General features: G+C 37.1%; 4 protein-coding genes across 4 annotated transcripts; 1 reads left to right on the top strand and 3 right to left on the bottom strand.

Annotated features, from left to right (window-relative positions):
- Nucleotides 1–1,292: 1,292 nt before the first annotated feature.
- mrpl24 (mitochondrial ribosomal protein L24) lies at nucleotides 1,293–6,206 on the bottom strand. The gene is made up of 6 exons (XM_005796469.3): nucleotides 6,134–6,206; nucleotides 5,728–5,914; nucleotides 4,882–4,977; nucleotides 3,743–3,846; nucleotides 2,913–3,043; nucleotides 1,293–2,095 (listed from the first exon to the last, which is right to left on the bottom strand). Exons 2-6 carry the CDS (start codon nucleotides 5,908–5,910, stop codon nucleotides 1,959–1,961), a joined length of 651 nt encoding a protein of 216 aa, XP_005796526.1. The 5' UTR covers nucleotides 5,911–5,914; nucleotides 6,134–6,206; the 3' UTR covers nucleotides 1,293–1,958.
- Nucleotides 6,207–6,511: 305 nt separating this feature from the next.
- hdgf (heparin binding growth factor) lies at nucleotides 6,512–11,928 on the bottom strand. The gene is made up of 6 exons (XM_005796470.2): nucleotides 11,464–11,928; nucleotides 9,974–10,050; nucleotides 9,492–9,630; nucleotides 8,712–8,870; nucleotides 8,457–8,627; nucleotides 6,512–8,015 (listed from the first exon to the last, which is right to left on the bottom strand). The coding sequence occupies exons 1-6, from the start codon at nucleotides 11,548–11,550 to the stop codon at nucleotides 7,995–7,997; spliced, it is 654 nt and encodes a 217-aa protein (XP_005796527.1). The 5' UTR covers nucleotides 11,551–11,928; the 3' UTR covers nucleotides 6,512–7,994.
- A 187-nt stretch (nucleotides 11,929–12,115) lies between these two features.
- On the top strand, nucleotides 12,116–18,929 carry prcc (papillary renal cell carcinoma (translocation-associated)). The gene is made up of 7 exons (XM_005796471.2): nucleotides 12,116–13,100; nucleotides 13,185–13,232; nucleotides 14,406–14,894; nucleotides 15,508–15,600; nucleotides 15,711–15,857; nucleotides 15,998–16,063; nucleotides 16,998–18,929. Exons 1-7 carry the CDS (start codon nucleotides 12,825–12,827, stop codon nucleotides 17,082–17,084), a joined length of 1,206 nt encoding a protein of 401 aa, XP_005796528.1. The 5' UTR covers nucleotides 12,116–12,824; the 3' UTR covers nucleotides 17,085–18,929.
- A 605-nt stretch (nucleotides 18,930–19,534) lies between these two features.
- On the bottom strand, nucleotides 19,535–23,609 carry mrpl9 (mitochondrial ribosomal protein L9). Its single transcript, XM_005796472.3, has 7 exons — nucleotides 23,345–23,609; nucleotides 22,021–22,180; nucleotides 21,804–21,928; nucleotides 21,665–21,718; nucleotides 21,431–21,532; nucleotides 20,709–20,792; nucleotides 19,535–19,938 (listed from the first exon to the last, which is right to left on the bottom strand). Exons 1-7 carry the CDS (start codon nucleotides 23,423–23,425, stop codon nucleotides 19,678–19,680), a joined length of 867 nt encoding a protein of 288 aa, XP_005796529.1. The 5' UTR covers nucleotides 23,426–23,609; the 3' UTR covers nucleotides 19,535–19,677.
- Between the last annotated feature and the right edge of the window lie 3,238 nt (nucleotides 23,610–26,847).

The following is a 26,847-nucleotide window of genomic DNA, read 5'->3' as shown; positions in this document are numbered from 1 at the left end:
CTTCTTCCTCGTTGCACCATCAAGTAACTTCAGAAAATTACTTCAGCTCGTTTTGCTGCTACCTGCGTTTGGTCAAAACATTTAAAATGGAAAGCATGTCAGAGGCAAAAAGGTAAAACTGTTTAGGCAATAATCATCTGTGATTATTTTGATTAAATAAAAAGGAACAGTAATTATTCTGTAATAAATGTTTTTTTCCCCCCATATAGCCTGATTTAGTTTCTAAACTATTTTTGCACCAAGTTATTTTCCACAGCTGGTAATAAATTTGTAGATTAAGTCATTCTTGCGAAGGTTTAACATGTCGCAGGTGGTGCCAGAGAGAAAGAGTCATATGAGGTGAGTGAGGACTTTGTTGAAACTATCCAGGCTGTGTAGTCGTCTCCTTCCAGACCGTTTCCACGTCTCCCTCAGGTTTCCCAGACATTTTGGAAAGACAGACTCATTTTTCTGACAGCTTTACGTTTTAAGAGAGCTGTGTGCGGGTCTGTCTGGGCATTGGTTTAAAAATAATAATAATAAAAAAAAAGAAAAAAGCCCATTTTCTGCCTTATGACTGATCCAGAACAGGCGGCACCCGTTTCCGTTCCTGAAGCTGCCAATAGTACTAATAATCTCGTTTTTCAGACTGACTGAATGAAGCCTGAAATAAAGTTATTATTGTTCTATTAGTCCTGGCTATAAGATGATGCTACTCCTCACTGCCATCTGCTATATGAAGGACCAAAGCTGATATAATAAAAAATAAAAACATAAATATTTTGGTCCTCCCATACTGCTAGAAGATACACAATTTAAAAACTCAGGCTCTACAACACAGAATATGGTTGGTCAAAGCGATCCACTTCTCAGCATCATATATTTTATATTTAGAAATTCAAATAATAGCCTGCATGCTGGAAGAAAGCTTAGTTTTTAAAAAGCTATTTTTTTATATACTTCTACTACTACTTTATTTATAAAGAATCTTAAAACAACTATAGTTGCGACAAAGTGGTGTTCAGATAAAAATAAACATTCAAAATATGCAAAGGTCAAAGGACTCGTTTCTTTTGTTTTCAGGTTTTGTATATAAAATACCCACAACATTTCATTGACCTTTTAAAAACAAAACGCAAGCTTATAGCCAAAAAAACAAACACAATTGTTTATTTCCACCTGCGGGTTGATACTAATCAAATATGATTTAACAGATTGTGAATTAATGTACTGGCTTTTCACCAGTTCAGTATCTGTTAAATCATATTTGAGTCATTATTTAAATCTCATCAACAATATATCAACATCAACAATAAGTGTAAATCTGCTATTTAATGGTCATTTTTTACTAAATGCGCAAATGTTTTATAACAAGTACAGTTAATATCATTTGGGAAACTACTCCAATACCAGTTGCAGCAAAAAAAAAAGGAAGTTTTATTAAAAATAGTCCTACATTTTAAGATAGTGCACTCATAAAACAAATCTGTAGTCATTTTGATGGAGGTTGCTGTTTTATTTTTGTTTTGTTTTAAGCGATTTAAATCCCTTTGGCCGCTAAATACGACATTCTATTTAATAGTCAAACTTAAACCTGACATTATTTAAAACCAAAATAAGTCAAAAAGGCTTAAAAGGCCCCACTAAGCTTGAAAAAGTAATTTTATTTTGTGGAGGTGTGGAACTGCAGGCAAGTACTTATTCACAACCACGATTTAGGACTTTGCTATTTATTATTGTTTCCTGCAAAACAATAAAACACAGGCCTGACATTTATTCACATTATTCTGAAAAAATAAAAAAGTCCCAGAATACCTCAGGAACATAAGTTGCACACAGATGAGGTCCACAAAATGCTGAAACAGTGTTTGTAAGTTCGTTTGGGCTCCTTTTGTTGTCTTGACAGTCCAGAGAACGCTGTGGTCAGCATAGCTGTAAGAACTGGACAGAACCAGGAAGAACCAGTCTGACGTTTATCTTCAGTACCAGTAGGACTTCTGGTGCCTCCTGTGCTCCTGAATACCCAGTTTCTCCATGACCTCCTCTTCCAGGGTTTTCAGAGATGGAACGTACGATTTTTCAAGCGTGTCTTCAGGACTGGTGTCTTTGGGCCCGTCTGCGTGGAAACAGAAAGAACTCCAGTTTGAAATGTGAAATTAAATATGTTTTAAAGGTGACTTTTTATGCTTCCTTGAACATATATTCCTTGGATATGTTTATGAGCTACACATTACATTTTTTAAGCACAAAATTGTTCTTAGAAAATAAGATTTCAGTCTGCTCAGTTCTTCCTAGTTTGAGCTTCTTTCAGAATGAGCTGCTTTAGGGTCTGTTGCCGCTTTAAATCCAAATAAGCAGCCAGCAGCCATTGCAGAGCGCATACAGCAGTACATCCAGTTGACCGAATGAGCTGGAGCTTCGCTTGGGTTGCTAGGTGACGGGTGAAATTCTGCTGCGGTTGCTAGGTAACGGCGCAGTGCCCACGGAATGTGACTTTTCTATCAGGAGGTTTTTGATACGGCTCATCTTCCAGACACCAAAAGACATTAACTTATTGCCAAAAATGACTGGATGCTTTTGTTTAAAGCGCTTGGGAGCAGTGGAGGCCAAAATGGAAATGTAAAATTTTAATTTTGCATAATAGGTCCAAAGTTTTTCTAATCCTGAATCCTATTTTTATAAATATTACAACTTTTAGTGACGTCTTATCCTTTCCCCCCCATCTAACAGGGAATATACCTGAACAAATACACAAAAATATGTAAATAAACAAAAGTGGCATCAATCCAGACTAGCTTAACCAATGCTAACATTCCTTATGTGACTTTCATTTGTGGGAATGAAAGGATAGCTCTAGTTAAAGTTGCTCTGGGTGTAGGAAATAAATCATCTGGTTTTAATGAGCTGACTGACGTAATCTGCTCCCCACTCACCTTTCCACTGCTGAGGCACGATGCCGTCTCGTCGCTCCACCACCGGTTTGGGGATGATTCGTCCCGTCCTGCTGGACACTCTCACCCTCTCGCCTTCTTCTGTGTACTTCCACTCAATCTGAGTGGGCTTCCTGTAGATTAACCATCAAAATGTAACGACAGAAAAGATCTGCTCCGGTACTTTTAAGTCTGCCGAATCGCTCAACATTAGATTCTTCTGTCTGAAGTACTAAAATATTGGGAGACAAAAACAGACTTATTGAGAGATTAAATTGCAACTGGTGCCTTTTTTAGTGATTGCCGTCCTGCTTTCTGCATGTTATAACTTTATACAGAATTTTACTCCTGTTTTTTTTTTTATTTCAAATGAAGAGTAAATCATTTTTTATCCCATATCTATGATTGTATTGGAGGGAAACATTGGATTTAAATTTTGCTGGATGATGAATTGTTCCAACATTGTGATAAACAATAACATAACAGCATCATAGCGTAATACACTTTCATTTTGTAAAGAATACTTAACACAGGAATTGAAAGATATTTTAAATATCCAAAATAAAACGTGCCTATATAAAAAAGGAAATATAAATCACATACAACTAAAACCATGAATAAAATGCATAATGAAGTTTCTGTAAACAAAATATCCCTTATTGGGTTCATTTTAATTTATCATGACATTAATTAATTATTTGCTTATTGCGACATTTGTCACTCCACTGAATTCTGTGTTCTGATTTTAATTGAAATATTTCTTAAGGTTTTCACGTGGTTAAAAATGCTGAATTTAATAAATGCGTCCTGTTTTTTTTCACTCTTTATTCTACCTGTCTGAGGGGTCAATGAGGGCGACATCACGGATCAGCAAAGGAGCCTCGCTGGCAATGTAGGTCCCAGGGTAATCCCCGGCTTTCCCCACATACCTGAAATGCTGCAGCAGGAAAAAGAAACAGTTTGCCACAACTACTCAGTCAGATTTATGGCTCCATCTAGTGGAGTTAAAGAGTCTGGCTGTGGAAAATAATAACAATACTGACTTTTATGGTGAAATATGAAGAGTTCTATACAAAGAAAGTTTCTGTGGTTATTTTCAAGTACTTTCTGAAGACAAAACTCAGTATTTAGTCATCAAAACATACAGCATACCTTCAAATCATTAACAGCATTACAAGTAGAAAAATCAAATATTAAAGCACATGAGATTTTAATAATGGAAGTCACAGGAGAATCAGAGAAACAAAAGCAGTAAAATGCTAGGTTGCGGGGTTTTTAAAAAATATTTTCTTAGGGCGTGCCGTGGTGGCGGAGGGGTTAGCGCGACCCACATTCAGAGGCAACATGGCCTTGACGCGGCTGTCGGACCCGACGACGTTTACCGCATGTCTTCCCCCCTCTCCTTCCCTCTTTCCTGTCAGCCTACTTTGAAAAAAGGGACACTAGAGCCCACAAAAAAGACCCCTTGCGGGGCGATTAAAAAAAATCAAATAAAAAAATATTTTCTTAAATAGAAAACAACTCTCACAATAGCAGGGACAGAAACATAAAAAATTACAAAGTTTGAATCCAGTCTGCACCAAACAATATTCCTTACAGGCCAGATGTCATACAAATTTGTAAATAAAATAACACAAAAACAAGTATCAGAGCTGGATTATGAATGCCAACTTGAAACGCAACGTAAAAAGGTAATAAAATGTTAAACAGTCACACACCTGGTGGTGCTTCTTTACAACCTAGCTGTTTATTATTAGTATCAAGCTGCATTACTAGTTACAAACTGTGCATGACTAACTAGTGCTAGTGTGGAGAAACTTTGTGTTCAGCCTCCTGCTACTATTACAACAACCGTAGTTTCTAAGTTTTAACATAAACTTAGAAAAACCACAGATGAATGAAAACGACACATAGGTCCTATTTGGCTTAATATTACAGCATTTATTGAAGTCTTAATAAATTGCTTTCTTACCGTGTTCAGTCCGTCCAAGATGACCCAGTTTCTGCGCCTAAAGACTTGCGTCACCTTTCCCTGTTTGCCTTTATCTTTACCAGCAAGAATCTCAACCTGCAAGGAAAAACATTTTGAAAAGACTTGACATTCAACATTTTACTGATAACACTGGTAAACCCAAAAGTAGTTATTGATTTGGAAACACCAGGTTGTGTTGTATTCTTTTCCTTTAGGATAGTTAAAGTAAGAGAGTTGAGCCTATTGCCTTTTAACTCAAGTTTGGGACTTGGTCGAGAAAAATGATTTCTTGCGAAAGAACGTGGAAAAAAAACAATTGCCAACTAAACCTAGTGACTTCCCTTGCCGTGCTTAATGGCAACAAATACCTGGCATTTAGACTTTTACAACACGGTGAATGAATTCTGGCTCACTCTTCTTTTCATTTTTTTAATCCGCCATGTTGGAGGTACAAGTCAAAATTAGATTAGAGACCTATGATTTCAGTAATGTGGAAAAAGCAGACAAAAATTGCATAATTTCAGGCAAAGAAAATTAGAATTCACTGTATAATGCAGAACTGCTACTGCCATGCACAGGTGAGACATTGTCAACTACATTTAGGGAATCTGATTATCCAATTATACCAATTTAAGTTTTATTCATGTTTAAGTTAAGACAATGAATCTGCATCCAAGTCTGAAGACAGTTCTAACTGTTTGAGGACATGGCGGTGGGTTTGAATGTTTTGTGGCGTTTTCCAGTAACGTAAAACACTAAAATAAAGCAGACCAGGCAGCTCTTACAGCGTTGGACCATTAGAATGTGAAGACTTGATTATTCCTAGACTCAGTGTCTTGCTCTCACCATGTCCCCCTTCAGTACGGTCCAGTCTTCTGCCTCTATCGGCTCTACGAACACCTTCCTCCTCTTCTTTCCCGGAGGATTCATCCTCTTAGCAGCCTCCGTCCAGGGCCTATTGGTACCGTAGCGGTAATCTTTAGGCACTACAACCCGGGCTGCCATCGAGAGGAGAGCGGTCAGCCTCATGGTGCTGTAGGAACCAAAGCAAATAACGTTATCCGTCTCGTCAACTCTTAATTCACCGACGCAAGCTAGGCTAACAATGCTCAATGGTAAACATCCGTTAGCATTAGCTCTTTACTCGCACCTATTTTCGTAACTATATTACTGTAAAACTGCAGCTACTGTTTTAGATTTATCACATGGATGTGGATTTTAAAGGAAACCGAATACATAACATATAGGTTACCCTTTGTTGATGTCAATGTCACATGTAGCAGGACGAATGAGGCTACTACCTAGTTGTAGCGTCACCTGCTGGACCGGAGGGTCTTGACGTGACTTCACGCATGCGCAACTGCGTTACAAAGAAAGTCCTCAAAGACCGAAGTGACAGACGTTGCTGCATCAATTCGTGTGTTTGTTTATAGTCCCAAATGGTACATTTCTGTATTTGATTGTTTCTTCCGAATTAAACTAAGTTTGAACTTCCAGAGTAGTTAGTTTGGGGAAAGAAAAACTATATATATATAAAAAAAAAAAAGATAAATAGGTGAAAAGCTGCTGATCATAAATCTAATAATTCACTTAACGCCCATGAAACCCAAAAGACAACAAAACCAGGATAAATTTTTGGTAATCAACATGTTTATTAAATTGACTGGCAACTACAATGGCAAACTAAGCAGTAGCATAAGATGAATGTCAGCATCTGAAATAAACAGAAAAAGCAAAATCCAAAAAATAAAAATACTTAAAAACAAAATTTACTCTGAATATTAAGTGAAGGAAAAGATTTATAATCTTTTTTTTTTTTTTTTACCATAGCTTTCCCTTTTTTTCAATGACTTGATAAATTTTTAAGCCGACACTGGTAAACAGATGAAACACCAACGTAATGAGAACAATCACATCCACAACTTTGTATCACAGCGAAAACAATAAGACCACTGAAGTAAAATGACTCGTATTCCAGTTAAAAGGTTGGGCAAAATAATAAAAGAGTAAAATATAATTTTACAAAGTCAAAACTCTGTAATGATAACACTCTGATTTCTTAGAGGAAAAAAAAACAACAACAATCAAATTATGTTAGCGTTCACAATTTCAGCAATAACATTTCCGAAAGAAAATTCTGTGCAACTAATCTGTGAATGCAGTGAATCTTGGTGTCATATTTGGAAAAATGTAACTAGAGCTTGTGTACTGAGTTAATGGTTCTGACGGGTTTCATTCAGATGATCGAGATACTTTAAAACGGATGTTACCACCACCCCACCTTAACGTTTCAAGATCGAGCAGAGACGACACTCAGGAATGTCTTTCTGCTTTCTACACAAGTCGTCATCGGCTGAGATTTCAGGGCAGTTCTGTGAGTGAAACAGGCTGAACTAAACAGGGTGTGCATGTTCAATGTGTTTGGAAGCCAAGAAGTCCACATGTGGGAAAATGTAGAGATTCATTACACAGTTTGGTCACCTTCAGTGAGGCATTAAACTTCAAAGCAGCAACGCTGCTGCTGAAGATGTCGAGACTCATCATGCATTCAATGACTGAATAATAAAGATGCTTAATGAGGCTGAGAAGCAGCTTGATACCAACGGGGCTGAAATGGTTACAAACTGAAGCTGAGATGGTGAATTTCTTTCTTCTGTACACTGTTTTAAAACCCACTGAATGGGAGTAGTTTGTGATTTAATCTTCTTTTGTGTTAAATGTAGTATATATTAAGTTTATTTCTTCCCTCAAACTGACAAATGTTTTGACACCTATTATTCAGTCTTTGTAATTATGTAATTGCACTTAGAAATAAAAAATATATAAACACCAAAATCCTGTTTGTACACGAGCTTGAAAATGCTCAGTTCAATTGTTTGAAGCCTGATCAGCGAATGCTTACTTTTTGTTTATTCTGGGATATATAATATCCCGATAGTGGCAAATGGAAATTTGTTTGTCTTTCAATACAAACATGTATTTTTAAATGTTTTTCCTCACATAATTCGCTCATTAATTAAACAGCTGAAATCTGGCCTTCTACAGGTGTTTATTTCGAAGCCTGAATTCCAGAGAGAAGCATTGAGGGTTGTTGGTTTTCTTCTGAGTCGACGTTAAGCGCTGTCTCTTACTGGCTGCAGGGAGAAAAGAAAACTGTAATTAGCCCAGTGGTTTAAACATAAGCAGTGTAAAATTAATAAATACCATATGCACAAAAAAAACTACAAATAAGGATTATTTTAGTAACAATTATTCTGATGATTCGTTTTTTACACAATATTAAAAATGGATAAAAAATACTTAGAATTCAATCCTTTCTTAAATAAGAAAGACATTTTCTATCTTAAACTGCCATATTAATAAAATGGTGTCATTTATGTTGAAATTTATATTAAATAAGATATATGTTGCTGTTGAACTGGTGTATAGTTGAAACCAGATAGTCACACAGACACTGTACAGACAACCAGGTTTGGTTTATCTGACTAAGGACAAGCAGCATCTTTACTAGCCTATAAGCATGTTAGTCAGTTCTAATACTTTGATCGTAGCCATCATTGATGAGAACATTTCACCTTTTCTGCTATTAGCTTGGCCTCTGCTGGAGCTTTCTCCTGGCCTTCTGGTTTCGACTCGCTCTGTGAGGAAGGCGCTGTTGCCTTGGTTCCTTCCACATCATTAAGCTTGGCCTCTGTATTGGGCTTTTCGCCTTCTTCCTCTGTAATCTTTGGCCGCTTGGGAGATTCCTATCAAAGTGCAGCGAACGTTGAGGACAGCCCAGCAGTAATCTAACTGTGACGGTTTGGACAATCTGACCGACTGAAGCTCACCTCTGTGGACTCCTCTGCTTTGCGTTTAGTCCCTCCCCTATCGTTCTTCTCGTCGATGACCAGAGTCCCCTCCTCTTCGTCACTGTTGCCCTCGGTGTTGGCTTTCTCTGCGCCGCCTATGTCTCCAGTAGCATCCGATGAGTTCTCATTCTTTGCCGACTAAAAAGAGAATAAAGTAAATGTAAAAGCAATACAAATGTAAAAGTCACCATGAACCAAGAGATAGACATCCATTCATAAAACATTCTATATAACAGCATTAGAGGTTAAGAACTTATTGCGCTTAATATCGGTTGCATTGATCGGGTCGATATCTTATTTTATAAAACAAAACCTTAAACCACAAGCAACAAAATGGAATCACACAGTAATTAGGAATTGCCCATAAGGGAAACGTGATAATGGTGATGAAAATTTAAATAAAAACAACATATATCATACTAAACAGTATTAATCACTTTTATTGCAAACAAAAACCCCTGACAGTGAGGAATTAGTAAAGCTACTGACAAAAATCCCAACGAAAGATTCATTATATTTATCTCAACACAGTAGTTTATTTAAAACACTGTTGCATTTGAGGTTATGGTGGGAATAAAAGAAAATCTGAACATTTTAGTGCTCCCTTAGAACATTTTCTGCTGCTTTAACCGGTGAAGCATCCGCAAATATATCAGACAGAGAGAACCCGATTTTTTGGTACTTCCACTAATCTGAGCAGTTGTTTGCAATATTGATATTTTGCACAGTGATACACATTCATTCAGGCAGACTACCAACCCCGTAGTCTTCGTGAGTGACAGTGGGGTTGTTCTCAATTTCCCAGAGTCCCTCAGCAAAGCCTTTCCTCTTGTTGGTCTTTCCAAATTTCTCCTTGCATTCCTCATATGGGAAAAGATCCTTGGCCCCCAGGAAAGCCCTGTGATCATTGAACATTTGAGATGAACCAAAATCTGAAATCAAGCTCACAACAAAAATATTTCAACAGTGACAGAGCTCCGCAAGCTTCATACTATGACAAAATGTATCTTAGTGATTTATTAGCAATGAAAGTAATGAGTAATCACAGAGGTGTCCAAAGTATATCCTGTTTTAAGGATTTTTGTTTGAAATGCAACATTTTTATAGTGTGTGCCTAGATGTGAGCACTGAGGCTACACAGTAATTGATATCTGACCAATCTAACATAGTAAAGTGGCACAGTTTTTGACATTTCTCCTGCACAAAGTAAACTAACAACAGGTTAAACACAAAATACTTACGTCTCATGTGTCCCAAAGAAGAACACCTGGTACTTGTTTGAGGGCGACTTCACAGCTCCTTCGGGTAGTTCATCAATCTGGGAATGAAAATAGGAGATGAATAATATAATGCAAACTTAACAAAATGAAAAATGGGAAAGGATGCTTTCTCAAACTAGTTAAATCAACAGTCTGAGTCTCATAATCTAATAATAGTGAATTGCTGAACATCCTTTCTGTGCACATATTGGGCCTGTCATTCTGCTGGCATCAATAGCCTTTCAAAAGGGAATAGCAAAGTACGGAGGGACAAAAACACCACCAGCATGATGGACAGACGTGGTGACCATTTGCCTCTGCCAGACGGGGCTTTTGGCATTCACCAGATAGGAGCGCTGTGAGCTGGTAGTTGGGGCTGGGCCCAAATTCTGTTGAGATAAAGCTGATAAGATTGAATAAAGGGAGGGAAAAACCACTGCCAAAAGTCACAGTTACAGCAGAAAGTAAAGCGTAATCTGTCTGCAATCACTTTTATTGAATAAAAGGGTATTAATTACTCACATTTACTCAGTTACATTTACTAAGGTAACTTCTTGAACAATTACATTTTACTTTAATAAAGTCATGTTTAAGTATTACTTCAGTACAATTTGGGGTTGTAAGAAAAATGAGAGAGACACAATTCTCCATTTCCTTTAAAGGGTGAGAAAAAACGTGACAATTTTAACTTCACTCCAACATACAGAACCTGCTCAAACTGTATAAATAAACGCATAGAAATGTCCAACGACCAAGGGATCCTAATGTGACAAAAAAAATTATTCTGAAATGAACACAGTGTCTGTCTTAAATGATAAACTAAAGACACGACGTGACAGAACAAGTAAAACGAAAACCGTTTCAACGTGAGAAGCAGCGCAGTCGCGAGGCCAGGTGCGCGTGTTTACAAACAGCGAAGCATAAAACCGTCGTAAATAAGTCAGTAATTAAACAGCTGTAAAGAAAACAAACACATCTAATGTGCAATTAATGACGACAAAGGACTTAGTGCGTCGTTATACCACATGTTAAAGCTGTTAGTTAACGTTCGCTCCCGGTCAGCGGTTATCGGCGCTTGAAGTGACCGTTAAGAGTTTGTGGCTCACGCGCGGCTCCCTGTAACGGCTGCGAAACCCTTAAAGTCAACGCTGGCCCCTCCGCAGGCCTCAGGGGACACGACAGCGGCGCATAACGAGAGCTAACAAATAAGTAAATGACAGCATCGGTGTTGAATAAGGTGCCTGCAATTTTTATGTCATGGTGCGCACGAAAGCAATGCGTAATCGCTAACTATTGGGTCTTTTCGTTTACACTGGCTAAAAACGGCCGCGCTAAGCTAACTCATGGTAGCTGGCTACCGTTAGGCCTCTCGGGTGAACAAGTGAAAGGTAGAACGGCAGCAGCAGACGGATAACTTCAAGTTAGCAGCACAGTCGAAGCTGGAAGCTAAGCATGTAACGGCGGGAGCTTACCCTCGCAGGCCAGTGTGGATACCCCTTCATTTTAGCAAACACCAGGTCTCCAGGTTTGTATTCCTTTTGCCTGTTGGATCTCGGCATGGTTCTGGTTGAATATCAGAGATGTGTTTGAATAAAAAGAAATGCTAGTGTGGCTTAAAATTTCTTGTGAACACCTGCTGCGACAAAAATCAAAGCAGAGTGTCGATCTGACAACCAAATAAACAAACCAGGCGCGGAAAAATTGGAGCTAAGACGGAGCGGGTGATTTTTTTCTTCGTTCTTCTTCTTTGGATTCAGAGCAACGAAAACAACCCGCAGCCAAAAAATAAGAGAACAATTTCTGCGCTACATAGATTTCTACTGCTTAGCGCGAAATATGTTCTACCGAGGATAAACGTTAGCCCGTCCTCCGGACTATTTAGGTTTGAAATGGAAACCCGCTTTCCTCGGCAGACGCGCCCCCCAGTATTTACATGGAATGAAAACACAGCGCCCCTACTGGCCAAAACTTCACATCAAAGCAAATTTCTCGAACATAAAATTGTGACTAAATACATGGGTAACGTCGAAACTGAACAGCAGAAACTAACATATATATATGTATATATGGGTTTTTTTCTGACCTTAATCTCAGAATTCTGAAATTTTCAACACTCAAAATGCTGAGATTAATGTCAAAATATAGTCTTCTTCTTAAAATAATGGGCTAAGTCTTTCTTTTTCTTTTTTGCCTAAATCATATTTTATCACTAAGAAGGGGTAATTATTTTCATCTTGTTTTCCCAAAATCACTTAGGCCATTATTTCAGGAAGGTGACGATATACATATACGTTTCAATGACACTAATCCTTTTCCGTAATATTGAAACGCACAATTGTTTAGGATGAGAACCTGTTGTTTTACTACTTGATCACTAGGGGGCTCTATAGTTTCAGTGCTGCTGTAAATAGCACAGGAAAAAGAAGTCGGCGGTTGTCCTCAATCACTGGATGATGAAGGCGAATGTTTTGATGGAGTCCAGGGAGTACTGGGCGTAGTTTACGAATGCAGAGTTACTTTAAAGCGACACATTGTGTTTGTTTTGATCAGACGTAGACGTTACAGTTAAAATTTCTGCATCCGGGCAAGAAACTGTGTGCAGATAGGTCACGGTGGCCTAGCTAGCATTCGCTAGCTCCGTGTTTCCAGTTGATCAACTCAGCCCGTCTTTAATGCTCTTGATCGCTGTTATTTTATCTGTTTAGCATAGATAGTGGTGCATTTAAAACTCGGGTCGGCTCACCAGGACACACGCTTGTGCGGCTTTTTCAGAGCGACTCATCCATGTCCACTAGTCCCTCCATAATACTAATCCTCGGTAGCCTCAGCAAACATGTCTCTAGTCGCTTATGGTAGCAGTGATGAGAGTGACTCGGAGGAAACCTCGACCTCTGCCGCAGCTGAGAGTAAACCTAGCGGGGGAGGGCTCTTCTCTTTCCTGCCTGCGCCTAAAGCATCTGGATCTGCAGCTGGAGGGAAGGAGGCAGCATCCAGGGCAAAAAACTCTGTAGCAAAGGAAAGCACAGGAGGGTTCCTGTCCAGTCTGCCCAAACCCAAGAAACGAACAGAGCCTGTCAAGATCCCTGTGCCACAACTTCAGAGGCGGGATGTAAGTGAAATCAGACTCCTGATCATGCGCAGTGCACACTCTGGTTGACCTGAGGTGATAATTTCTAATCATTTTTATTTGCAGTCAGACTCAGAAGAAGATGAGCCGGTCCCAAAGAAGCTGCAACCCCAGGTAAGACGGTGCAATCAGTAGGCTTCTCACTATAACACATTTTGTTGGACAATATATTGTTCCAGAAGTTATTGTGATAAACGATAATGTTGTTGTTTTGAGACCATTTTTAAGCAACATGATGGTAATGGCAAAATAATAATCCAACGACACATTCTACAAGATCAGTAAGCTTTAAATTCTAATGAACACTTAACACTGGAACTGGAAAATAAATATTCAAAATAAATAAAACAACAAATAAAATTAACTATGAAGTTTGTGTAAACAAAATTGTCCTTCAAAATAAGGGCTAGTTGAGACCAAATCACCAAACTTAAGACGTTTATCATCCAGTTTTTGGTAGAAAGAGAGAAAAAACGAGATGAACAATAAATCATGCCAATGGAAATGATTGAGTTTGTTTTAATTTATGATGCCATTTATTAATTATTGTGACAGGCCTAGTAATCAGTGTTTATCAGTACTCACATTTTGTTTGCAAACTTCAGTGTAGTTTATTGGAATTTTATGAGACAGACCAAAGCAAGAGTTGCACAGAATTGTGAAGTGGAAGTAAAATTAAATGGAGTTTAATTTAATCTGTTTTGCACAAAACTGTAAACTACATTAAAAAATCCAAATTACACTACAGAGAGATCAGTGATGAAGTTTTGAAGAGGTTTAAAGTAGATCTAACAATTATTTTAGTTGTCGATTATCCTTGCATTTGTTATATAAAAAATTTACACATTTTGTAGATTTTAATTTAAGCCTTTTTATGCAATATTTAAAATACATCAGTGATGTGAATAATCAATTCATTTTTTAAATAAGAAAAAATAACAGAGCATTCCTTTAGTGAATTTGAGCTGGGTAAAGCTAAAACTGTCACTCTTGGAGTTTTGGGTAAAACATTAACTGAGTTTTTTTTTTTTTTTACATAAATAAAAAATTTATATGTAGCTTGTACATTTTGGACTTAATTACTGCTCTGAATATTTCTGACGTTTTGGGGCTGTGTGCTCTAGTTAATAATTAATGTTATTTTTTTAATAATCTAGCTCTTTTAATTTCACCTTCTGATGTTCAAAGGAGTTGTAAACCTATCAAGAAAAAGTAAAACTCCTTTTAGTTTGTCGTTGTAACATGAATCATTCCCATTTTAACCAGTTTGACCGTTCATCTCCCCAGAGTGCCGGTTCAGGTCTGTCCTCCATTCTCCCCAAACCCAAAAACCTAACAGTGAAGGAGACGGACCGACCTTTGATCCCTCACACGCTCACTAAGCGTCCAGATCCCAAAGCACCCAAACCCGGAGCTGCTGCTTCGGGTCTGATCGGTTCCAGTGCGTCACCCTCCGCCATCAAAGCCGCGGCCAAGTCAGCGGCCCTGCAGGTGGCGAAGCAAATCGCAGCAGAAGACCAGAACAACGAGGAGGACATATCCCCTCAGAACTACTTTTCCCTGGAGGACGACTCCCAGCCTCTTCCCGACGTCGTCCCGATCGTGGATCCTGAGCCGGCGGCCCCCGCTGAGCCCTGTCCGTACGTGGCCACTGATGAGCCGGGACAGTCGAATGCACCTTTGGACTTTGGAGGGAGCCATGAGGGAGCGAGCGCATGGGACGGTCAATACGACCAGTATCAACAACCCATGGCCGGCCCAGAGGGGTTCCCCGAGGTAAAACCAACTATTTATAGGAGCCAGCTCGCTTCAGACGCAGAGTAATGCCCTGTGTGCTCAATTCTTTACTGAAACAATCTGACCTGAAATGTAACTAAAGCCAACTATTACTCCAACTAACATTTATTTTAATCAATTAGTATAATTCTGCAGTTTATTCATTTAACCTCTTAGGCTTTTTTATGCAATATTAGAAAGACATTAAAATATGCAAACAAACAATTACATTTCTTTTTAAAAAAAGGAGAAAAATATTATTTTTTTGCCTAATGTAGCATTTCTTTAGTGAATTTGAGCCGAGTGAAGCTAAAACCGCCATTTGAGGAGTTTTGGGTAAAACATATCGACATACAAATGTGAATTGTTTGATTAATTTCTGCTCTGAATATGTTTTTTTTCCAGCAATTTGCATGTTTTTGAGTATTTATACTCCAGTTAGCTATTACTAAATTACTAAATTAGTTGACGATTATTTCAGTAATTGATTGGATTAATCATTTCAGTCCTAAAGCCAACATTTTCTCAGTTTATTGTAAATAAATGAATACTTTGGTCCCATCTATAAATATAATAAAACTATACTTCAGGTGACTTTTGTTTTCATTTAAAGGGTTACTATGACGCGCCGTACTATCAGAACCCTAACCCGGAGTCAGCAGAAGCCGAGCCGCCGGACAACTCTACCATGTTTGACGACGAAGGGGTAAGAAAAATTTGCTGTTCATTAATAAAACTGCCTTTCTGAGCCCATTTAAAGGCAGACTTCTAATTTACAAACCACTACAAACTCCTTCTCACTTGCCTGCTGTGCAGTTCATGCGGCTGCAGGGGAAAAGAAACCGAGGCAAAGAGGAAGTGAAGTTTCTGGAAATCAAAGGAGACGACCAGCTGAGTGGGAACCAGCAGTGGATGACGAAGAGCATCTCTGAGGAAAAACAAACCCGCCAGTCGTACAGCAAGGTGAACGTTTTTGCATGAGCTCTGTGTAGTTTTGGTTAAAAACGGTAAACTCGAGTGCTATTTATTGGAAAAGTACATAAAAATACTAGAAATAATGATGCATTTAAATCTAACTTTAGTGCTTTTTGATGTTTCTGCAGAGAAGAGGAGAACAGCCTACAGGGCAACAGAGGCGAAAGCATCAGATAACGTATCTCATTCACCAGGTAAGCAGCTGCTGAAAGACGCAAAGCATTTAAATAATAACTGTTGGAAACATTAACCATAAAGAAGAAGTTTCATTGATCATAGTATTTACATTACATTTTCATTTTAAAAAACACTTTTTAATTCGCATTTTTTGTCACAAGAGCACAAATTGTTCCTAGCAGGGAAATGGATGGAAAATTATACATATGGTTTTCTCTGTTTTAGCATTGAAACAACTTAGTTTCAATGTCGTTGTAGTTCTTATCTTCTTAGATTTTTGATTTTTTAATCAAACAACTACTTCCAACAATTTTACTGAAGTAAAGTAGAGCTGGAATTCATAATATTTAATAGCAGTTCTTCACCATGTGCATTTCACCTGCTGCAATAACAATAAATTTACAAAATATTGTGTTGCCCTAATCTGTGTGAACATATATTTTTAAGTCTTGCTTACAGGTTGTCACATTGATTTAGGTCCATAATTTGACTAGGCCATTTTAGCACATAAATATGCTTTGATCTGCATGGGGATGGTGAGTTTTGGATGATGGATAGTGTTAGTTTTTCGCTCACACCGTTTCTGCTGTTCAGGTCAAAAAGTTCAGTTTTGGCCTCCGACCTAAACTGTGGAAGAGGAATACAGATACGCCCAAATGTTTTTGATGTTGATTTGTAAAACATACTTGAAAACCTTATTTATGTTCTGCTCTGTGTCAGTGCATCACATAAGATCTAATTGAAAATGGAAAAATGTTCACAGTACAAGTACTTCAAGCTGTTTTATCCCATTGTAAAAACATCCTACAGATAACAGATTAGCTAATGGTCCATGTGGGATTTACAGTATATATATATATATATATATATATATATATATATATATATATATATATAATATAAATAAATACATAAACAGTTTCTGAATTTCTTTGCTTTGCTTCTTCCCAGGCGAAGGAACGTGAGATTGAGCTGAAGAACAACTGGGCAGAAAACAGGATGACCCGGCGTCAGACCCAGGCCAAATATGGCTTCTAGATCCTGTAGCTTTGGACTGCTGTGGCGTACAGACACATCGTATCCCAATTTACAGATCTCCAGATTTATCCTCTTCCTTTAGGAGCAAAACCTGTTTTTTTTTCTTCCTGATCTGCAGCCTGCAATGTCTTGAACATTCAATACTCTGTTTGATATGGTGTTACTCTGCCTCAATCCCGGTCACTCCTAGTAAATATAAAGGCTAAACCTACAGAGAAACCCAACCAGTGTTTTTAAGGTACCAGAACCACACATGTTTTTCCTTTGGACGTTTATAAAACATATTCATGGTATTTTCTAAGGTCTGACTTATTGTTTTTGTTGTGCATTTGGTTGTTTTTAGTTACAATTTTAAGATAGAAAGTTGTGATGTAAAATATTCACAAAATCATCGACTAGTCAGTAAATTATGCTACAATGAGGACTTCGTCGAGAGCCAACCATGCGCTTAAATTTGGTCAATCTTTGTTGCAAAGAAAATAAAAAATCTTTAAAAATGTGGTCCCACCGCTCCAAAAGAATTCTCATTTTTAACGTGGAAAATCTTGACTTTTTTGCCTCAGAAATCTTAAAGTAGAATCAGAATTTCCTAATAATTCTTAGGTGTTGGGGAAATAATTCTGAGATTTAAGCCAAAATTCAAAGGAAAAAAACCCTCAAAATTCTTCCTTCAATCTCAGAATTTTTTTTCTTCAAAAATTCTGAGATTGAAGGAAGAATTCTGATTAATAATATCAATTCTTGACTTTTTTGCCTCAGAAATCAGAGTAAATTCAAAAATCTGTTTAATCTAAGAATTTTCAGGGGAGGGAATTCTGAGATTAAAGCAAAATTCTAAGAAACAAAATCCACAAATTCCTATTTAGAAATTCTTGACTTTTTTGCCTCTGAATTTCCAAGAATGAAATTTTGAGGCAAAAATCATTTTGCCTTTAGTAAATTTCACAGAAAAAAAACTAAATTATTAGATTAAATGCAGAAAGCTAAGAGTGGGAACGGTCAAAATCTCAATTTTTTTTTGTTTTTCTCTTTTTTCAAAATGTTTCAGAATTCTGATATTAAAGTCAGATTTCTGGGTTGCTATGCTTTTATTTCTGGATTCTAACTTTTATCTCAAAAGTCTGAGATTAAACTCAGAATTCAGACTTCAATCTGTTAAATTGACTAATTTGAGATTTTTTTCCCCCCTCTCAGAATAAGTCATTTTGTTCCGTGATGCTTTTCTGTAGCAAACATCTCAAGTTATTTTATTTTACTGGAAGTTCTAGAAATCTGTAACACTTGTTTTCTTTACCACTTTTCCTTCTCTTTCTTCTGCGGGTTTCAGTCGTTTTAGGTTCAATCTGAACAGTTTGATCGCAGGATTGTTGGGAGAAAAAATGTGAACTTCAAAAGCCCAAACTAAACTGTCCAGATGGACACGTTTGCATCTTTTCTTCTTGTATTTTCACATCTTATGTGAACTATAGGAGCAGTTCTGTATATATTATTTTTCTCTGGAATGCCAGATAAACCCTCCATTAATAATGTGCTGGTTTTCTCCAGTAGCTTAGCGATGGTAACAAGACACCAGTAGGATTTCTTCAAAAGCCTGTAAATGTGAACGGATCCAACTCAACCCCAGGTGAAAACCCAAATGTTATATATTGGCAGTAAAAGGTGAATTTGTAGTCAGAAAGAAATTTAAAGTTACAGAAGTTTAAATATATATATTTGTTATGTTGAAACAGGACTAAATGCTAAATTTTTCAATTTGCGTTGCAAAAAATCTCAAGCGCTCGCCCTGTTTTTGTTTACTTTATATAAGTGTGTAATTAAAATCCAATAAACAAGTTTTGAATTTTTCTTGTTTTCTTACATTTTTAATGCCTTTTTGCTGTTTCCTAAGTGTGACATATGCTTCCTTGAACAGGTTAGGTCTATGTGCTGTACTAAACATATTCGTTACATTTTTTGACAAAAATAATTCTTGTACGTTTGATTTGTAGCTTAAAAAAAAATACTTGTATCAACGTGAAAAGCCCTTTCTGCTTGATTTATCCATACAGTGTAAAACTAATCTGCTTATTTTTGGAATAACCAATTAATAAATGGATAGGAAAAAGTGCTTAAAAGATTGTTTTAACAGTATTTCAACAAGGTGATTTTATAACAGCCACTGGAGGATTTTTTGGTAGAACATATTTACAGACAAAGTTTATTTTACCATCTTAAATGCAAAATGCATTTATTTTTTGTAAATTTTTGGCTAATTTAGTGTACTGAGAATTTTATTCTTTCAGCAAATGGCCTTTTTTGAGTTTATGTAATCCAGTTAACGATTAACTAGGATGAATTTTGTATAATTATTCCACACTGAAAAAGTACAGCTCAAATACATCATTAAAACCTCAGAATCAATTAAAAACTCAAAATGAAACATTCTCTTTTAAGGAAAATTCTCACCCTAGTAAATAGTAAGCTTTTATTTTCCATAATGAAGAACAAACTTACTGATTCCAAAGTGAGATAAAGATTTATTCCTACATGTTGTATTTTTGTTTAGCGAAATAAAAACCATCAGCTTGATATTTCTAAAATATTTGTTAGTCCTTTACTTTTGATCAGAGTTTCCAGTCGGCGGTGACGTTGATCCCTGCTGGGTTTGGACGGTTGTTGAGTCTTTACCGTGTTCCGCTTCCTGTGCTTCAGAAACGGCCGTTAAAATGGCGTCGTCCTCCTCGGCGTCAGCCTGCGAGTCGCGTTCGGCCGCCAGCAGCTTCCGTTGCGCCCGCAGCTGCTTCTTGTGGACCGCGGACTGATCTTCGTACGGCAACAGGGAGATGGGAATGCGAACGGTGTCCATCCCATTAACCTAGAAGACATTCCGAGTAGAGACGCAATTTATAGATTAATAATGAGTTAATCTAAAGTTGACTGATCTCATTGATCGACTAACGATTTATGAATATGCGGCCATTTTCTTTAAAAAAAAAAGTCTTTCCATAGTATGAAAGGCTACATTTTTCATAATGCTACATTTTAATATTATTTTGTATCAACTGCATTAGATACCGACTGAATAAACAGAAATTTGTTTTTTCGCATTATTAAACCCAAGATACATATTACGAAATATAACAAACCAAGAACCACTTACGTAGCTGAAACGAATAAAGTATGTGAAAAACTGCAGCTCGGCTGAAGGAGCGCCATTAAGCAGAAACGTAAGGAGTTTATGTCGGGTATTTATATTTTAAAACGGAACCGCACAAAGTGGATTTTTCATCCCACACCGGACTGTTTGGATCGATTCACTTCCCAGTTCTGGTACGGCCCCGCCGCCATCTTTGTTTCCGTTTCAACGGCTCCACTTAAAGATGACTAGCTGCGCCCTCTGCTGGCCGGGGGCCAAATTACAACACTAAAAGAAGGTTTAGGGCGGACTTTATTAGTTAATCGATTTAAACTAATTTTCATCTAATAACCTATTAATCGACAAGTAATCGTAAGTCAGTTAATTACCTGTATTCCTAATTCAAAAGCAAAGTAAGCACATTGTTGGTGTATTTTAAAGCAAAAAAAAAAAGGTAACTGAAGAGACGTTACTGTAAAAAGTACAGAAAACAAGAGAGAGAAACTCACTGTAATATCACACCAGTACTCTCCCAGTTCCTTTATTGGCTCAAACGGCAGACTCAACGCATGAGGCGGAACAACAATTCCCAGCTGAAGAGGTGTGACAGAAACAAGAACAAATCAGCTGCTTATATTCTCAATCAAGTTATTTTGCACACAGTTATTCAGTCCAACAACCCATGAAAGAACTCTGACTAGGCTGGCACAAAATATCAAATCGCAGTAGTCACAGCTGTATAATTGTGTGCAAAAATCATGCCTGCAAAAAGCTGTTTGAATGCCATATTTGAACAGGTTAGCATATGTCAAGTGCCTTGCATTTACATTCTACATTCCAATATTACATTTGACCACCTTGAAGAAGTGCCACTGCTTTTCATCCACACACCTTTCCACACTGATACTGCAATCGGTTGTTTCATATAAAAAAACAAAAAACAATTAAGACCTCATTGGGTCATCATTATCAAATCAACCTGGAAAGTTTTAAACCTTTTTATTGGCTATTTCAGTCCTCAGACCTACATCCTGTAGAAAATCTGGAGAAATAGAGAAGGACTGACTGTTGTCTTCTTGGCAAAAGGTGGTTGAACAAAGAAGGGGGCATCATATTAATTATTAATTAAAGATTAGGGGCTTCAGTTATAGCTTAATTTATTTTAAAATTTCTTTACCTGTGTTGCCAACCACAGTGAATAGTGGTGCATACAAAATAAAAGTAGACAAACCTTCTTTTCAAACTGTCTGCAGACGACTTCTTTAGTGAGCTGGAAGTCGTCAGACAGCGTTTTGATGATTTTTAGCTTGGATCGCTTAAGGAGCTCAACTGTCTGTAAATAAAAAAAGTTGGAAAACATTCAGTAAAAGCAGTTTGTTTTACATCCCAGTGTTTTCAGTCAGACATGGGAGCAATTCTGAGTAAATTCATTAAGTAGAAATCATTAGTGGCAAAATAAACTCACCAGTTGTCCTGTTCTGGTTTGTAATCTCTGTTCTGGTTGTCCCTCACGCAGAAGCTGTGTATAAATAAATGAAATGACAATGAATAACTATATTTTACCATTTAAAATGTAAAATAAACTGTTAACGCTTAGTACGCACTCTCAGCTCCTCAGCAAACATCTGTTTATTCTCCGGTGATGGATAAACGGCGAGGCCTTGGGCCAGCAGCCTATTTCGCCCGATGGACTTCTTCACAAATACAGTATCGCCTCTCCCACCGAGTTCTGTTATTTTAAACCAAAGGAGGAGGTTTTAATATAATATTTGACTTTTTAAAAGTAATTAAGCATCAACGTTGGGGGAGGTAGACACTCACTTTCTACAGTTTGGGTGAGAATGAGCTCCATCTTCTCCTTGGGAGCATGTTTAGTATCCTCGACTAGCTTGTAGACTCTGTGTCTTCGGGGGTAAAGCCTCGGCGGACTGCCCTCTTTGGACAAAGGGACCTGCCACCATCGCTCCACTATAACCGTGTGCTGTGGACATTATTTAAATTATTTCAGCTGTCTTCACATTAAGAAAATACATTAAAACAACACAAACAGGCAGGAACATCCTGAATTTAAATCAGAAGGCAGCATGGAGAAATAATCAGTTGATCAAGTTTATCTGTACAGCACATTTCAGCAACAAGGCAGTTCAAAATGCTTTACATTGTAAAAACATCAAAACATCATATAGTCGACAACATAAGAACTGAGATAAGAGAGTCAAACGAGGTCCAGAGTTCGGACAGATTCTTCATTTCAAAACTGAGAACTTTTCCAGAGTCAGATGCCAGAAGTGGAAGTTTGTTTTAATTTAACTAACTGGAGACTATTTGTTTATATCAGTATATTGAAGTAATGAGAACTTTGGTTTAGTAATAGTTTCAATATGTCAATATAACAAGCTTTATTTTTGTATTAATTGTATTATCTTGAGATAAAAAGAAAGTCCATCATTTCATATGATGGAAAGTTTAATCATGTTGAAATTACACTCAATTCTTACTGTATTAACAACTTCACAATCTCACTGTCGAGACTATAAGATTTTAATGTTTGGTTTGTTATGATCACAGTTTCATAATGTCAATTAATTGAGATAAGATTACAAGCTCGTTATGCTCTAACAATTACCTATTGTAATTATCTCAAAATAACTTGACCTCAATCTCATAATGCTGAAATATTTTTTTTTTAGTCAGCCAGTTATCTATTCTTTAGATAACTAGCTGTCTAGACCACCTGATATAAAGCTATTATAATTTCATTCGTTTAAATAATAAAAAAAATACCTCCTGCTTGTCATTATCTTTCAAAACAGTTGTATTATGTAAAAAATAAGATTTAAACTGCATGACGATATCTAAATTTTCATAATCTCATCTTTAGTTGTCAACAATTTCATTATCTCATAATATCAAAATAACAATAACATGGTTGTTTTGTTGTGACCATGTATTTCTGGTGGGTTTTGCCATGTTGTTTAAGTCAATTTATCTGAAAATTCAGTTAAATTTAAAACGCTAAAGCAGAATTAGAAAAAAAAGTCAAAGCCCGATAATAAAAAAATTAATAAGAATATCATAGACCTAATTGGTTTAGCGTTGATATATACAGTATGTAGGAGGTTAGATTGCATGTTTTCAAACTGACCTGAGCAGGAGTCAGGGAGAAGCTCCTGACCGCGGGCTGTCTGAGCAGAACCTGAAGGGCGAACCGGCCGCAGCTAAACATGTTGGTCCAACACCGAACTGGGAACCAGGGCCGCCAGTGACCTCACCAATACCGAGCCTTCAGAGCTCCACCCGGCCCTCGGATCCAACACCGACCACACTAACTAACCAATAAGCTAATCTCTGTTAGCTTCAGCCATGAGTGCTCTCACTACTACAAACATGCGTCCGTTGAGCGGCGTAAAAGCAGGCGGCAGTGCGCCATCTATCAGACTGGAGGAGGTACTACAGGTACTTATTTACTTAATTTATTTTAAAATGTGTAGAAAAATCAATAAAACTTAGCATTTAGATTAAATGAAAATCCAGTTTACACATTATATCCCCTAATAATGCTCTCATTAAACGTTATGATCAAACTCCTTAATTTATTGGACTTTGTTGTTGTTTTTTTTGTCTGTTATAATCCATGACAAATGTAAATCAAATCTATGCAGATCATTTATTACCATAATAATGAATGTTATTTAAAACTGAGAGTGAATTTTCTACTTCTCCAATAGTTTTAATATTACACTATTTGTTAAAAATGTTAATTTAAAAATAAACAAAAAAAAAACTTTAAATAATTAACATCCCTATCCCAGGTATCCCAGGTTACTGTTTCAAAATAAAAAATGGATGGACAGATTTTCATTGTCATTCAAACCTGGAAAATACTTAATTAAGTTGTGATTTACTCCAAAACATAGTTCCCAATACATAGAACCAGAAGAGATCTGCGCCATCTTGGTAGGCAGAGAAACGCTACATTAGCTAAGCTATTTTTTCTAGTTTGGCAGTAAGTACTACAGTAAATATCTCTGATATTTATCTTAGTATTACACAGAGGTGGTAGAGAACTAACAATTTGTAATCGAGTAATAGTTGTAACTAACTTATGTTATTTATAAGTTAGATAGGAATGAGGCGAGCGCTAGTTCTAAGCTTGTGGATTGTTTATTGTTGTCATAGTAACTGCCTACCAAGCCATCTTGGTAGGCAGATTGAACCTAAAACTTCCAAAGTTCCCGGAAGTGTGATGTCACATGAAAACTATAAATAAGTACTTCTTGTTTTGTCAAAATTCAACTCGGGCGTGCTGTGGTGGCGTAGGGGATAGTGCGACCCACGTTTGGAGGCCTTGAGTCCCCGGACCCGCCGATATTTGCCACGTCAGCCTAGTTTCATATAAGGGACACTAGAGCCCCTTTAGGGGAAGAAAAAAAATTGTAAGGCAACTCAATCAAATTCAGTCTTATAATAATCACTCAGCATTCAACGTTCCCATTTATAGCCATGCTTATAGTCATATTTTTAATGTTTGGTGCACTTGCACACAATATTAGTGGTATATTTTTTACACCACCTGAAAAGATTATAAAATCAAAACTGTAAGTGCGTTAAAGAATCTTGTCAAGGACAGTATGATATACAAAGATTTCAAACACACACAACCAAAAAAATAACAATTACAACGATGATTGAGTACTGCAGAATAATTTTCCAGTCATATGGGTTGAAAATTGTAGTGGGGTTAAACTGGGCCACATTAGAAATAAGAAAACAATGACAAAGCATGTTGCAAAAAGTCACCAATTTGTAATCAGGTCAGCCTCAGCAGAATAACAGATTTTTTTTTAACATCTTGCATTTTAAATATCTGGTGTCTCATTATATTTTGACTTAAAAATGTTGAGTTTTTGTAGGTGTGAATCTGTAATGTGAAGGAGATTTGATATCTGATGAGTTGTACCACAGCCTGCAGCGAACAACAGATACTGAGTTGATGTTGAGGGTTTAAGCTATAAAACACAAATTAACTTATTGCAAAAACATGTTTTTTAGAGATACAAGCAGGAATAAGGCATGTAGGGTGGAATTTCTGGCTACAGCAATGAAACATTTTTCTATCTAGTGTACAAGCTTTAATAATGTCAAAAAAAAAGCAAGAAACTGTCAGCAAAAAGACAGAAATCTACACTACCAGCAGTGCAAGAATAACCTCCTCCATCACTTTAAGACCTGGACCCTGATTTAAGTCACACATCCCCGGCTGCTGGCTCTTGAAAACTGGTTGCACCATAGAAGCTTTTGCGGTCTGGCAGCAAGTGGCGTCCTGCAAATACGGTGGTGCAGCAGGTGAGCAGAGATATGCAGCAGCCGCAAATGAACACCAGGGCCATGGCGACCCACAGCAGCGTCGTCACAACAAAGGCGAACTGGTAGGTTGTCTTGTGGCAGTATAGACCTTTATCAGAGTAATTTGGAGGGTAAACTGCATAAACCCACGAGGAACCTAGAGGAAGAATGCACAAGAAGATAACATGCATGAGATTTTAATCAGCTGAGCAGTTAGAACTAGAGAAATGCAGTTGCTTTCCAAATTTTACTGCTATTCATGTTTTGGATTTCTGAAACTAAATTTTAAAAAGACGCAATTTTGCAAGAATAATCTCTGCAGGCAAACATGAATTCTGCAAAACCTGGACTTATTTAACCAATAAAATGCCTGAGTACCACTTCTGTTTTCCATTTTTGCAGCTTGAAATCCACACTGAATGTAGCTTTGTGCTACATGAATGGATAACATAAAGGAGATTTAAAGGAGCCAACCATTTCTCAGACAATGAAAATAAAAAGCACTAAGAAGCCTCTGGCTCTAGCAATGAGGTAGGAGACGGATATAGTCAACAGATTGTTTCTGGATGTTACAATTTAGGGGTGAGTCTGAAAAAAACCTCAGAGATTTATTGCATGATCTGTTGTCTTTAGCCTCATTGAACCTAGCTTATTGCTGATCTCTCCTTCCTTTTTAATTTTTTTTATTAATTGGACCAAAAACACTGACTTATGTCTTTGTTTCTGGAAAAATCCCGAATCACCTTGCTCTCAAGGACATGCTTGAACATAATTCAGCATCGTGATGACAGAAATATGAAGATTTGTGTCAACATACACGTGGAAATAAATGTTGTTGTTGGGTTGGGTGATTGTATGGATCCTGAATAAAAGTGAGACGAGATTGGAGCCTTGAGGAACTCCACATTTGCTTTTGTCAGTAAATCTGAAGAGACACTGACTTAAAATATTTTGGGAATTATAAAACTTTACAAATAAAACTCTAAGTATCTGAAATCCTATTAAGAAAGAAACTTGAATGAAATTATGTTGGTTTTTTTCTTTTAGTTGTAAACACTTTAATTGTTGTGAAGAAAGCATCTTTTTTTTCAAACAAAGCAGTCAATTTTATGAAATGTATTTGTCTCCCGTATTATTTTTTAAACAGAATGAATAAATTAAAAATATCTGCAGTTTTAATCTTAATTTTCCACTGTACTCCAAGTGAATTATTGCTAAATATTACAAAATAACACTAATACAAAGGCACTCAAGCATTTTTTTAGCACATAAAATGCAAAGAGGTAAACATTCCCCTCACCT

The sequence above is a fragment of the Xiphophorus maculatus genome, chromosome 13 (genome assembly GCF_002775205.1).
Source record: "Xiphophorus maculatus strain JP 163 A chromosome 13, X_maculatus-5.0-male, whole genome shotgun sequence".
Lineage (NCBI taxonomy): Eukaryota > Metazoa > Chordata > Actinopteri > Cyprinodontiformes > Poeciliidae > Xiphophorus > Xiphophorus maculatus.
This window is presented reverse-complemented; position numbering and strand designations above follow the sequence as displayed.

Excerpts from the sequence above, each read along its gene's own strand:
- mrpl24 (XM_005796469.3), bottom strand. The coding sequence starts at position 5,910 with ATGAGGCTGACCGCTCTCCTCTCGATGGCAGCCCGGGTTGTAGTGCCT. Across the intron at positions 3,847-4,881 it reads TCTTGGACGGACTGAACACG|CATTTCAGGTATGTGGGGAA; the intron begins GTAAGAAAGCAA and ends TTCCTGCTGCAG. Across the intron at positions 3,044-3,742 it reads CTCATTGACCCCTCAGACAG|GAAGCCCACTCAGATTGAGT; the intron begins GTAGAATAAAGA and ends GTTAATCTACAG.
- hdgf (XM_005796470.2), bottom strand. The coding sequence starts at position 11,550 with ATGCCGAGATCCAACAGGCAAAAGGAATACAAACCTGGAGACCTGGTG. Across the intron at positions 8,628-8,711 it reads AAGCAGAGGAGTCCACAGAG|GAATCTCCCAAGCGGCCAAA; the intron begins GTGAGCTTCAGT and ends GCACTTTGATAG. Across the intron at positions 8,016-8,456 it reads CCAAGCTAATAGCAGAAAAG|CCAGTAAGAGACAGCGCTTA; the intron begins GTGAAATGTTCT and ends TTCTCCCTGCAG.
- prcc (XM_005796471.2), top strand. The coding sequence starts at position 12,825 with ATGTCTCTAGTCGCTTATGGTAGCAGTGATGAGAGTGACTCGGAGGAA. Across the intron at positions 13,233-14,405 it reads CAAAGAAGCTGCAACCCCAG|AGTGCCGGTTCAGGTCTGTC; the intron begins GTAAGACGGTGC and ends TCATCTCCCCAG. Across the intron at positions 14,895-15,507 it reads GCCCAGAGGGGTTCCCCGAG|GGTTACTATGACGCGCCGTA; the intron begins GTAAAACCAACT and ends TTTCATTTAAAG.
- mrpl9 (XM_005796472.3), bottom strand. The coding sequence starts at position 23,425 with ATGTTTAGCTGCGGCCGGTTCGCCCTTCAGGTTCTGCTCAGACAGCCC. Across the intron at positions 21,929-22,020 it reads TCTCACCCAAACTGTAGAAA|AACTCGGTGGGAGAGGCGAT; the intron begins GTGAGTGTCTAC and ends TTAAAATAACAG. Across the intron at positions 19,939-20,708 it reads AGTACTGGTGTGATATTACA|GTTAATGGGATGGACACCGT; the intron begins GTGAGTTTCTCT and ends AATGTCTTCTAG.